This window comes from Primulina eburnea, chromosome 16 (assembly GCF_022965805.1).
Source record: "Primulina eburnea isolate SZY01 chromosome 16, ASM2296580v1, whole genome shotgun sequence".
NCBI classification, from domain to species: Eukaryota; Viridiplantae; Streptophyta; class Magnoliopsida; order Lamiales; family Gesneriaceae; genus Primulina; species Primulina eburnea.
Genome location: NC_133116.1, coordinates 9,589,254 through 9,602,638, shown reverse-complemented (window position 1 = coordinate 9,602,638; position 13,385 = coordinate 9,589,254). Strand labels below are relative to the sequence as shown.

The window sequence follows — 13,385 nt, the reverse complement described above, 5'->3', positions numbered from 1 at the left end:
AAGGAAAAAGTAAAAAGTAAAATTTGCAATATGTGAGCGATTGCATGAAAAGTACATACTATCTTATTATATTCTTCGATATGTGCATTTTCCCATGGCATAACGATGACAGGATTGAAAATTTTGGCATCCCACACTGTCTTCTTGCGGCTAGATAAGATATAGCTGCCAAAAAAAAAGTAGATATACTTTACTATACAGCCCAAAGTTGGGAATAAAAAACAGCGGTAAATAAGGGGCAGTATAGGTACAAATATTAAGAACGACAAGAAGACCCGCTAAAGATCCTGACACATAGAACATACTCAATTTTTGACAGAAGCCGCGTTTTAAGGTCGCCAATGCCATTAAGAGACAGCAGGATCTGCAATAAACAATAATCCAATCATCACTCAAATAATCAAAGCATCATGATAACAAAAGAACAGTGTGAATAATAAATTTATTTGTACACAAACACAGAAAAGTAGACTCCTTTGAGACACTCCATTAGCTACTCTCTCATTTTCTTCTCCCAGAATTTTATAATACTTCTAGTTTGACTCCTAGGTGTGCTAGTTTTACTCCCAATTCAGGTCCTCCAACCAAATACATAAAACTAAAAACTCCTAGAAATAACTCATCCTTAAACTAGCTTACTTCCAATTCAGGTCCTCTGACTCCTAGAAACAATTTGGCTTCAAATGAAATCACTCACTGCGCAATCCCTTCACCTCTATTCTCGCTAAATGCATACAACTAATTGATCAAATATTAAATCAGAAATAATAGATGGTTTACAGTTTCAAGTTACAGTTTAATACCATATGCTTTACAACAGCATTAACTCAATCATCGATCATCTCAGTTTGCCTTTTTTCTCCCACCCTTGTGCAGAAAATATTACTAGCAAGGATTTATGGCACCCAAAAAATTATGTACAACGTGACTTGACTCCCAAATTGTGCTGAAAACAAGTAAATTTTTCATTGATACAGAATTCTTCTCAGCATACAAAAATAAATAGACTACTCTATACCGAAAAATAAGAAATTATTCCTCCTAAATTATATATCAACTTGTTGCCTAATAATTTTACAATTCAATGGGTTGCACAACCAAATTATCTTACAATGACTAGACCAAATTCTCTTACAATGACTAGACCAGGCTTCAGCTGGGAAATCAAGTTGAAACTAACATGAACTTGTTGCCTTATTAATTTATGGAGAAACAAAGAGCTGAGAACTTGAGAGAAACAGAGAGGTAACACTCGGAAAGAGATTTAAAATTATAGAAATAATGAGATAAAAACTTATTTGCGAGGGAACATGAAGCCAATTCACCTAAGGCATGTCATTCATTCTGTCTGATTACTTCAACCAACAGTTCTGAAAATTGTACCACTTCTATATCATTAAACAATGGTTCCACTATTAAAGTATCAGGATAGAACTTTATCATCGCTTATATTGCATTATCATATCGATCAAATTACACAATATCAATAATGAGATGACAGAATTACAATTAAAGTCAGGTCAAAAATAAAAGTATTAATTCATGCGCTTGAAAACAATGATTTAAACAATATAATATTAAAATAATAAACTATTAGTATACATTGTGTTAGAAAAATCCCATAAACAGAACATGGAATATCATCAAGTAACATCAAGTCGTAAGAGATGGAAAAACTATAATGCCAAGAAATTGATCAAAGCTGCCATGAGAAAATAAATTATTGCTATGATAAGCAACAAAAAAAAGATATCAAAAGAAGATAAACCAACATAGAGACATCAAAAGGGTGAAACGAGTGAGATATAAAATGTACAGATGAATTGTATTATTACCCTTTGATGCTGAAAGATGAAGTGTTGCAAATCATGGAAAAACTCCACGATGTTCTTCATAAATTTTGAATCACAATACAGTTCTGTCGGATTAAGTATAATCTGGATGCAAACACTACAAGTCATCATCACCAGCATATGACCAATTTCCAGGTAAAAAATGACCATATTGTAGCTTAAAAACAATGAAGTCAGAGTTAGGACAACTTAAATAAACGTAAGAGATGAAAAATATCACAGACCTTCACTAATAAATCAATATCACTGGTTGGAGGGGAGCAATCAACTTTGATATTTAGAGTAGGGTGCTGTTTCTCAAGAACATTATCTCCATAATTGACCTGAAAGCAATCAAGTCCATCTGAGTATAATCTATTTCGATACAAATCGAGACACTAAGATTCCCGATTTTAGAAACAATTACATAATCAATATCCAGTGAGCATTTCCCATACACCAAAGAAGTTCCAAAACAAGTCCTTTAATTGACTTAAGTAAAATGTACAAACCTTTTTTGTTAATAAAATCAATTGACTGTTCAATGGATTAAGCATTTTGGCAGAGTTGATTGAGGCAGTGATGGTTGCAGATTTCTCCCAGACCTTAGCCTTGATCGAAATATCTTCAAGAATCAAATTGGCAATAGACCTACCCAGCTCCCTAAAGTTAAGGCCAGAATGTTGATAAATTTAACGTAGACCATGACTATCAGAAATTATTATTGTATGGTAAAGCAATGAGCATTGATTCAGAATAAGTCGCCACATATGATAAAGGTATGTCAATCATGGTAATGAATTTATATCTTGAGAAAACCTTATGAGCATGGATTTAATATTGAGCCAGATTAGGTTATAAAAGCACTAAGCAGTATCCTTCAGCCATTCCTAATTATGAGCATGAACATTGGCCATTTAGTTCCACATGTATAGAAAATGCCCATAAGACACTCAAATTCCAAATTCAGTGGGAAATTTTCACAGCTTTCTATCTTAAGCTCCTCCTAAACATTCCAGTGGGAAATTTTCACAGCTTTATAGAATTCTATAAGTGTCTTGTAGTCTTTATTTTTAACCCTAATAAATATGCTCTTCTCAGCCAATATTTTTCCGTCTTTGACTACATGGTATCAGAGCATTGAGTAACAGTGGGTTCCAATTGTGGTAAGGCAGGTGTTTCTAGTTCCCAGGGATGAGATTCTTGTAGTGCTGGCTCCCTCTGAATCGAAGAATTGGGACAGAAGGGCTCATGTTCAAGGAAAGTGACATCCACATATAGTAGACTTCCTTGGTGATGGGTGAGTGGACTTTCTTGGTGACGAGTGAGTAGCACTAATATCCTTTTGATTTGCAAAATAACCAAGGAAACTGCACTTGATAGCACGGGGATCAAGTTTACTGCGTGAAATGAACAAAAACCGAGCAACCAAAAAATTTGTGGGGAATACCATTTTTTTTATATAAGAAACATAATTTATTAATAGTAAAATAAGAAAGAGTACAACAGTGGACTAGTGGTCCACTCTCGTCATGAAACACACAACATCAAATTGTTTCAATGGTACACATATTCCTAATTTCTCACTAAATCTAAAATTGAAACGTTCTTGAAATCATGATGATTGCCAATCCACATCGCAATATTGATCTTTATTTTTTCCCAGCAACTCTCAGTAGATTCTTCGATGTCCTCAAAAATTCTTCTATTTCTTTCAAGCCATATCATCCAGCATATGCAATGGACAACCACTTGCCAAAAAATTCTTCCCCTTGTACCAGTTTGTTGTCCCAAATCCATACATAATAAATCATTTGTTGACTTCGGCATCACCCACACCAATCGAAGCTCTTGCAAAGCTCTAGACCACAGTGAGAATGTGAATGGACAATGAATGAGCATATGATCCTGAGTCTCTGTATCATTTCTACATAGCACACACCAATTTGGGCACAATGCAATTGTTGGCCATCTTTTTTGAATAATCTCCGAGACAGGTAGCTTACCCAACGACGCTGTCCAAGAAAATATTTGAATCTCTTTTGGAACTGGAATTTTCCAAATAACACCGAAGAGAGTAAAAAGTGGAAAGCGATTATGTGGAAAAAAAGAGTCATAGAAGGATCTAACTGAGAAAATACCCGAAGAGTCCCCTTGCCATTGAAGAAAATCATCTACCCCTTCTACTATTCTCACAGAATCTAGAACCCCTAATAACTCGGACAGCTGAGCAATCTCCTCGTCCCTGACATCACTTCTAAAATGAAAATCCCAAGAATGGGTAGATGTGACACTATCAAAACGAGCAAAATATGATATAAGCAAATTGTGGATTGATGAAAGCTGGAACAAAGCTGGAAAAAGATCTTTAAAAGAAGAATTCCCCCCACCATCTATCCTCATAAAACCTAACCTTGTTACCTCCTCTCACCTTAATCATGACCCTCTGTTTAAAGTCGGGTATATTCGGGAAATGAACTTCCATGGACATCTGAACGTGACGTTTAATGCCAACCCTGCATCCCACATATTTTCTAGTAACCCATATTTACTCATTATTATTCTCTTCCACATTGTCCCATCTTCCACAAAAAATCTCCACCAACACTTTCCCAGCAAGGCCTTGTTTCCCAACATAATATTCCTAACACCCAATCCTCCTTTATCCTTCGGTCTACACACCTTATCCCACGCAACCAAGTGGCAATGCACATCACCATCCGCTCCGTCCCACAGAAAGTTTCTTGAAATCTTCTCCAAGAAACTTTTCCATTGATTCCGCTATACCTCTCGGCATCTTAAATAAAGACATATAATATATCGGGATAGAATTCAAAACCAATAAAATCAATGCCAGCCACAAAAAGGATTTCTTCCAACTTGCTAACTTTTTCGATATCTTAGCCACAACGGGAGCCCAAAAAGAAGTTTTTAACGGGTTGCCACACAAAGGCATTCCCAAATACTTAATAGGCCAAATCTCCTTACAACATCCCACTTGTTGTGCCAATAAATCAACCTCTTCTTGATCACGGTGGATACCCAACAAGGCACTTTTTTCCCAATTGATTTTTAAGCCTGACATGTCACAGAACGGTCGCACCACTTTCACCAGGAACCTGATATGATCTTCATTTTGCACAAAGAAAAGTGTCATTAGCAAATTGAACGTGTGATATCTCGATCTTGTCTCTACCAACTTCGATCCCCCTTATAAGATTTTTTTCCTTGGCTTTATCAACTAATCTCCCCAACACATCCACTACCAAGTTGAACAAGAAAAAGGGATAATGGATCTCCCTGTCTTAGCCCTTTGAAAGCTCTAAACTTACCTCTCGGTCTCCCATTGAGTTTGGATCATGAGATGGAATTGTTGAAACAAGTGGGAGGTTTCAAATTTATCCTTCATTAAGAATATCCACAAGACTCATGTATGATCACCAACAAGGAGCAGAAACCAACGAGAACCCACAACACTTTTCATGTAGAAAAGATTCCAGATGTCACTATGAATCAGAGAGAAGAGCTGTGATGGCTGTTAAGTGTATTTTTAGACAATTGACACACATCATAATGTTGTTGACTGGACTGAATCTCAAGCTGATACGCGTTTTACATCAAGGTATTGTACATTTTGTGGGGGAATTTGATGACCTGGAGAAGCAAAAAGCAACCTCTGGTGGCACGCAGCAACGCAAAAGCAGAATATCGAGTTCTAGCTAGTGGGACATGCGAAGGTATGTGGCTGAAAAGACTACTCACTGAATTAAAGCTTGGAGTTTGACGACCCATGGAAGTAAAGTGTGACAATCAAGCAACTACAAGTATAGCCAAGAATCTTGTTCACCATGATCGCACAAAGCACATGGAAGTAGATCGACATTTATAAGCGAGAAGATTGAGAATAAAGTCGTTGATCTCAGCTACATCCCCACTCACATGCAAACTGCAGATATATTGACTAAGGCACTTCATAGACTGTGTTTTGAAGACTTGAGTTCCAAGCTAGGCACGATCAACATCTATGACTCAGCTGGAGGGGGAGTATTGAGCTAAAATATTTAGATAGATAGAATAGATCAATATTCGTATTTGACCTTGTACAAGTGAACTAGGAGTTCTTGTTCTAGTGAACTAGGGATATAAAATTCTATAAATGTCTTGTACTCCTTATGTTTAACCCTAATAAATCTGCTATTCTGAGCCTATATTTTCCTTTTTAACTACAGTAACACTAGGGTTCAGTAAGTTTAAGGTAAACCAAAAACAGCTCTTTTTAAGAAAAGGTAATAACCACTTTAGAGTTAGCAGTGCACTAAGGTAAAGAAAATTCAGAAAATTTTCCAATGTAAGTCTATTTTCTTGCTACAAAAATCCCAATAATAAACAACTCGTACAAATTATGCAATGGCAACCTCTACAGGTAATAATGCAAAAAAACGTCTCCAAGCTATGTAAGTTGTCACTAGTTTCACTAATAAAAATATAAATAAATCACATACATGCTTTGAAGAGTGGTACAAATTTCAGAAATGTTTATCTTCACTGAAGAAAAGTAAACTTCATCCATCAGAGAGAAATCGCCAAGTAGCATGGAAGAAGGATGGAATTTTGTTGCCTCGTATATATCCTGCACAAAGATAATTCAAGCGAGCCAAACGTAATTCAAATACAATTCTATATAAGCTTTACTGAATATAACATCTTTGATAGATTTTTATGATCAAAGAAATTGGATACCTTGATCACATCATCTGAAATGACACCAGAAAACTGACTAGAATCATCTGTTCCTCCAGCTCCAAGCATTCCATAGGAGAGCCAGTTCAGCCATCCACGCGACTTGTTAGAGGGATGATCATCCTCGATAGACTTGTCAATATTTCCACCATTAATTCTATGGCTAGAAGAAGAGTTTACCAAGAAATCCTACAAAAGAAACCATGTAGTCAAATCGCAATATGCTCTAAATCCTATTCGATAATAAATATCATTTTCCTCTCTCAATCAATCAGTCGCATACATGTTATACACACACATATAATATATAGAGAGAGACACACACACATATCTCAATCGGTTTAGGAGTGCAAAAATTAATTAAAGCCACTGCAATGTAGAACAAAAAGGAATAATAGCAGGTAAATACGGCTGGATTGAAATTTGATGGACGATAATTTCAGAAGAGATCCATTAAGTACAAGCTTCAATATATTACACAAGTTTTACCTCCAGTTCACGTTCAGCAACAGATCTGTAATTTAAAATGTCACCTATATCGGTTTCTTTCTCCAAATCCTCCAACTCATGCAGAACGTCTACTTCTATAACCTGATGATTGTGATTAAATTTAACAAAGAAAGAGAGTTAAAAGAGTAAACAAGGAACAAATACAAGCAAATAAGGATAAGAATGTTTCATTTATCTATAATCTTCTGCACTACCCCTTGAGGAGGAACTACCCTACAGCGCAAATGGTAGGACCATAGGAGCAGCTCTAACGTACTTCAATGGCCATCTTCTAGCAATCCAAAGAGATAAGTGTCGGACACCCATGACATTCAACACATCATAAAATTTTGAGTACAAAAGTTCATCCCTATGTCTAAATGTTGTTAATAAGAAACGAACTATTATTTTTTAGTTTTTATAGTAAACTAACTTTATTATAATATTGGATAATGTTACAGTAGAGGCGGATGAGTAATCCGCAAGAGTATTACAAGATAAATCCTTTAAGCACTACTCTATGACACCATCACTTGGTTTCATGACCATGAAAATTTCCAGTCCCTAACTACGTCCGATATACATAGGTGATTGTACTCTTGCAATTGCGTCAACCAATTGGCAACTCTGAGCTTTATTATTATTAATTAATAATATTAAAAGGCCAAAGAAAATTGTTAAGAGAAACATATTAACCAAACCTGATTATCTTTTCTGTATCGTGAAACTTTAAAATCATAGAGTTCAATGGCATCCTTCAATTCCCAACAGACAATATGAGAAAAAAGTAGAATTTAAATGGATAGAATTACACGGAATGATCTTATTGACCAGTAAATATTAGAAAAGAGGGATTAAGAAGTAAAACTCAGGGCCTGTAATGCTATTATACTATGAATCATCTTTACCTATAGATTTACTATGTGTAGTTACAAATCTTCGGTATAAGCTAAAGCTCACTGGACATAAATTCCACTACAAGAAACTGTCTCACCTCATCATGCCGAAGGCTTTTCAACTTCGTCTTGTACAGGTTCACATACTTTCGGCGAGTGTTGCTGTTATTACAAAGTCAAACATGAGTATCAATATTCCAACTTGAGGAAGAAACGAAAATCAGAAACATTAAAATTGCAATCATGTGTCAGTCTATCACGGAACAAGTGGCAGGATTTTACATACAATAAACACATTTAGCTTCACATAAAGAAATGGAATAAAGTAAAAATAATATATCTACTGAAAATATACCCAGTTGACGTTTCTCACTTTTTACTCATAAAACCTTATTTTCTCACGGTCGATGTTCTGGCTCATTCCCAGTATTAAAAGAGGTACTGATCAAAACAACAAGGTACCTGATGTAAACATACATACTATATAGGCACATTGATACACAGAACTGCATTACTTAATTCACGTTGTAGGGAATCTGTTAATGTGTTTGTGCTTCTATGTTAATAGGTAGGTAAGAATGTAGGTAGGTGAATGAGAGCCCTAGAAGTGCCAAAAAGGGAAGCCTCAACCAAGTCAGATTCTCCTAAATCAACTTCATAGCCAACTGTCACTGTTATAATTCCACAAATGATAAATGAACAAACCAGAAAGGAAATGTAATGTGATTTCGAGGTCACTGTCTTGAGCAAATGAACACTGCATGTGAGATGAATTCTGTAACTGTGAAGTTTGCATCATTATAAAAATTACTGATTTTTCCAAGTCTTGGTGGTGGAATCACCAAAGTCCACATCTGAAACAATTAATTTGACCCTTTCTTTTTGCATCAACTAGCTACATTACCCCCACAAGTCAATAAAAAACTAGAAAGTCAACAGGCATAATTCAAAAATTAATTGGCAAAATAGTTATCAATTAAAAGGTTCATTCTGACTGGAGAAAATCGAAATAAGTAGCGAGCAATTTTAAGGCCTTCATCTGAAAAATAACATGAAAGAACTGCAGGGAAAGTGAACAAATCTGCAAGACAAAAGGTAAATCAAATTTGCACAATCACACAGATTGAACAACACAATACTAAATAAAGATACAGATGTATTTTTATCTAGTTTTCAGCATTCTGGCGGATAAAACGATTTTTTGTAAATCAACTTACAGCCTCTCGCCAAAGTACTTCCAAGAAGTTTTCCTCAACTTCTTTCGAATATCAGAAAGAACAGATTCTTGAGCATACCACCACCACGCTCTTTGCCATCCTTCGAGTCTTTTCTCCAAAGGGAACCACCAAGGACGATAACGCCCATATCTACGTTAATTTTGAACAAAGCCATTCAGTGACATCTACATCTTCTAAATGTTGTCATAGCTTAACTTGCGCATAGCAAATACTATAATAAAATAAACAGGATCCAGTATCAAATGAAAGAAAAAGTAAAAAAAATAACACATCCACACTGTCATCACGGCATTCGGGAATTAAGATAGTGGAAACCAAATTTTCATCACACAGCCAGCTAACAGTATCTGCATCATCAAAATATTTTCACATAAAAACATTTTGACATTAACCAATAAAAAAAGGAAAGAATTTTCAACATGATTATGGTTTCACAAAGCATTATCATAAACCTCTGCTAAATCAAGCACCAAGACCTAATATAACAGACTATACAGAACTTACATCTCTCTCAATCGACATAAAGACAGATAATCGTAGATAGACAAGATCTGCTGCAACTGAACCTCGTTCATTGATATTGCCTGTCAAAGACAGTTAAAACATCAATCAACATGTTTATCTCAAAGATGAGTAAGAACTTATCAGCTGAAAAAAGGCTGTAGAACACTTATTTCACCATGCTGGAAAGCTCAATATTGATAGCATACTGTGGAGCATCCTTTACTAGCTTTCCTGATCTTTTTACCTACATGAGGATAGCTGCAAACTGAAGTAACTGAAATATAGATTATAGCTATATCAATTCGCAGAGTTTGTTATAAGAAAGCTACCTATCAGACCAGGATAAGAGAAACCATTGTTTCTTACCATCTAAGGCGCATGGACGCCTTGGAGCTTAAGCGCAAGGCGCAAGGCGAGATGTGCGCTTCATTGAAGCAAGGCGTACTAATAAATAAAATCTAAAATATAAATATATAAAATAGTTTGTCATGAAGCATCCAAAATATATTTACACGATAGAAAATAATAATAATAATAATAATATAAATAAAATCTTGAATAGTTTCAATAATATTCTAATGCATCACATTAGTTCTCAAAAATCCATCTCAATGTACTTCATTTTTTCCAATTAACTCAAGTCTATTGGCATTTGAACTTGTATTACACACTCGACATTACTGATAATATATTTTCAATACTGTACGTGAATCATTGCGTGAGGACCCAAATTTGTTTAACCAAAATCTTAAGTTCAATTTCACAGAGGAAAACCAGCGGAGGAGCCAGTAGGAGATACATAAGGAAAAGGATAACAAATAAGCAGCCAACAGAGACAAGTGGCTGGTAGAGACATGAGGATGGTATGGACAAGTACGGCAGAAAGATTACCGACTCCGACACTAGCACGTGATGACCATGTGTGTACATCACATCTACAGCATTATTTTTTTTTTTTTTATATAAGAAACATATTTTATTAATAATATGATAAGAAGGATTACATAGTGGACTAGTGGTCCACTCTCATAATGAAAAACACGAAAACAACTATGTCAATGATACACATATTCCCAACTTCTCAATAAATCTAGAGCTGAGACGTTCTTAAAATCGTGATGATTGCCAATCCACAACGCAATATTAAGCTTAATTCTGTCCCAACATCTCTCCGCATTTTCTTCAACATCTTCGAAAACCCTTCTGTTTCTTTCAAGCCATGTAGTCCAACATATGCACTGAACAACTACAAACCAAAAAATTCTGCCCCTTGTTCCCGTATGCTGTCCCAAGTCCATATTTAATAAATCAATTGTTGAGTTAGGCATCACCCACACCAAATGAAGTTCTTGCAAAGCTCTAAACCATAGGGATAATGTGAATGGACAGTGAATGAGCAAATGATTCTGAGTTTCTGTGTCATTTCTACAAAGTGCACACCAATTAGGTTGCAATGCAATCGATGGCCATCTTTTTTGAATCATCTCCGAGGTAGGTAGCTTACCCAATGACACTATCCAAGAAAAGAACTGAATTTTTTTTGGAACCGGAGTTTTCCAAATAGCAAGGGAAACTGATGGAATTGGGAAACGATTAATAGGAAAGAACGAATCGTAAAACGATCTTACCGAGAAAACACCGGAAGGGTCCCCTTGCCACTGAAGAAAATCATCTGCCCCTTCTACCAAACTCACCGAATCTAGACTCCTTAATAACTCAGACAAATGATGTAACTCCTCGTCCCTGACAACCCTTCTAAAATGAAAATCCCAAGAAAGAGTAGACGACACACTATCAAAACATGCAAAATAAGAAATAGGCATGTTATGGATAGAAGAAAGCTGAAACAAAGCTGGGAAAAGTTCTTTGAAAGAGGAATCCCCCCACCATCTATCCTCCCAAAATCTCACTTTATTTCCTCCTCTCACTTTAAATACAACCATCTGTTTAAAAGTTGGGTAAACTCGGGAAATGAACTTCCATGGGCATCTAAACGTGACATTCAACGCCAACCCTGCATCCCACATGTTCTCTTGTAACCCATATTTGCTCACTATTATCCTCTTCCACAATGACTCACCCTCCACAAAGAATCTCCACCACCACTTTCCAAGCAAAGCCTTGTTTCTAAAGTTTCTTAAGCATATAGTCCATAAGTCTGTAAAATCTTGTGAAAATAGCTTTTTTTTTTTAACAACCACCTTGATGCTGTGCTTTGAGAAGAAAAGTCCAGTTACTTTTAACACCATATATGCAATTCCAAGCAATGTTTTAAACATATTTTGCATAATTATAAGGTGTTGTCTGGTGCTCAGATATTATAATAAGTTCTGTAGAGAATTAAAACGTTCAGAATGTCAATGGCGATTTAATGCCTATTTTAAACTCGTAGCGGTGAGGGTAATTTCATCTATATATCTTTTTTGAGACCAGGTAAAACAAGCACATGTCTAACCCATAGTAAAGAAGGGCGTATTCACTATACACCCTCTCAATAAGTAGATTGAGACAAATATTCATGACATTATCAATTGTGAAATAAGGAGCCAACTTAAAATTAGTATTGTATACCCATGTTTCTGTTCTACTCAGTTGTGTTTTTTCCTGATATATTCAGTGTTAAGCGGCTATAATACGTACTTTGAAAAACTGATTGTTTTTTGAAAACTAATAGTTTTAAGCAATCAGATATTTTGATTTTCTAAATTTGAAATCCAACCTCTTTCCTGAAATATGTTTGTATTTTAGATATGTTGTTAGAGAAGCAAAAATAAGCTTTAATGCAATATGCTTCAAAGCATCCGTTCTGAGATTGAGAATAGAAGTTGTTTTTGTTGTCGAAAAAAAACAAAGATAACAGCAGCTATCTCTTAGCAATGAGATGTGAGACAATGTGCTAAGGAACATTGGACATACAGTAGTCTTGATTTTGGAGGAAAGTCGGTTTCATTTCGTAAACTGTATTTTCAGTTTTGCTCGTGATTAGGCATGCACGGATTTGGGACCTGGTATCGGCAAGGCGCCACAGCTAGATCTAAATTGAATCAAAAAGTTAAATATGTTATATGAGAACTTGAGATAAATAAAATGAGAGGACTGACATTTTAATAAAATATTATTAAAATCCTGCTTCTTGCAGCTTGATTGATGATGGACGCGGAAGACCCCAAAGAAGCGGTGCGTGCAGTTTTTGGTGGGTTTGCATTTTCTCTTATGTATGGAGTTCCAAAGCCACACAAAGTTTGAGCGGCCGTGGGAATGAAGGCTTGGGTGGAGCTTCAAAATTATCAAAGAACGGTAGGAAGTCAACAGCAAGAACATATTCTATAGATCAATGTGTATATGAAAGAACATTTGGGATAATATTAGGTTGGAGATGGGTGCAATGGACCACAGGGCTTGGGAAAGGGATTTTTCAGGGATTTTCCCAGTTAAACCTTTGTCTGAGAATTTTTTCCCCATCAATATTTTCCTATGTTTTCCTAATTTCCTCTGTTCCCTTTCTTTCATTCAGTGTTCTAAATGGCGGTCGAGGACGGCCGTCTAGGCGGTGCCTAGGCGGTAGGCGGCCCTCGACCGCACCGCCTATGCTTGAGGCGGATGTTTTAGGCGGCCAAAGCTATACGGCGTTAGGGAGGCGGGTCGAGGCGGCGAGCAGGCGGGCGAGGCGGCCAAGGCGGGCGAGG

The 13,385-nt window shown here is 36.1% G+C and overlaps 1 protein-coding gene across 2 annotated transcripts in view; it reads right to left on the bottom strand.

The window, feature by feature from the left end:
- LOC140816609 (intermembrane lipid transfer protein VPS13) overlaps nucleotides 1-13,385 on the bottom strand; it is a 98,519-nt gene that overhangs the window by 51,373 nt on the left and 33,761 nt on the right. For both annotated transcript variants that reach the window (XM_073175991.1, XM_073175992.1), the window contains exons 9-20: nucleotides 9,875-9,943; nucleotides 9,700-9,779; nucleotides 9,175-9,324; nucleotides 8,056-8,119; nucleotides 7,062-7,163; nucleotides 6,573-6,761; nucleotides 6,335-6,462; nucleotides 2,345-2,495; nucleotides 2,078-2,176; nucleotides 1,836-1,937; nucleotides 306-364; nucleotides 60-165 (exon numbers count right to left, since the gene is read on the bottom strand). In XM_073175991.1, coding sequence (XP_073032092.1) covers nucleotides 60-165; nucleotides 306-364; nucleotides 1,836-1,937; nucleotides 2,078-2,176; nucleotides 2,345-2,495; nucleotides 6,335-6,462; nucleotides 6,573-6,761; nucleotides 7,062-7,163; nucleotides 8,056-8,119; nucleotides 9,175-9,324; nucleotides 9,700-9,779; nucleotides 9,875-9,943 — 1,299 coding nt within the window. The remainder of the gene's footprint in view (nucleotides 1-59; nucleotides 166-305; nucleotides 365-1,835; nucleotides 1,938-2,077; nucleotides 2,177-2,344; nucleotides 2,496-6,334; nucleotides 6,463-6,572; nucleotides 6,762-7,061; nucleotides 7,164-8,055; nucleotides 8,120-9,174; nucleotides 9,325-9,699; nucleotides 9,780-9,874; nucleotides 9,944-13,385) is intronic.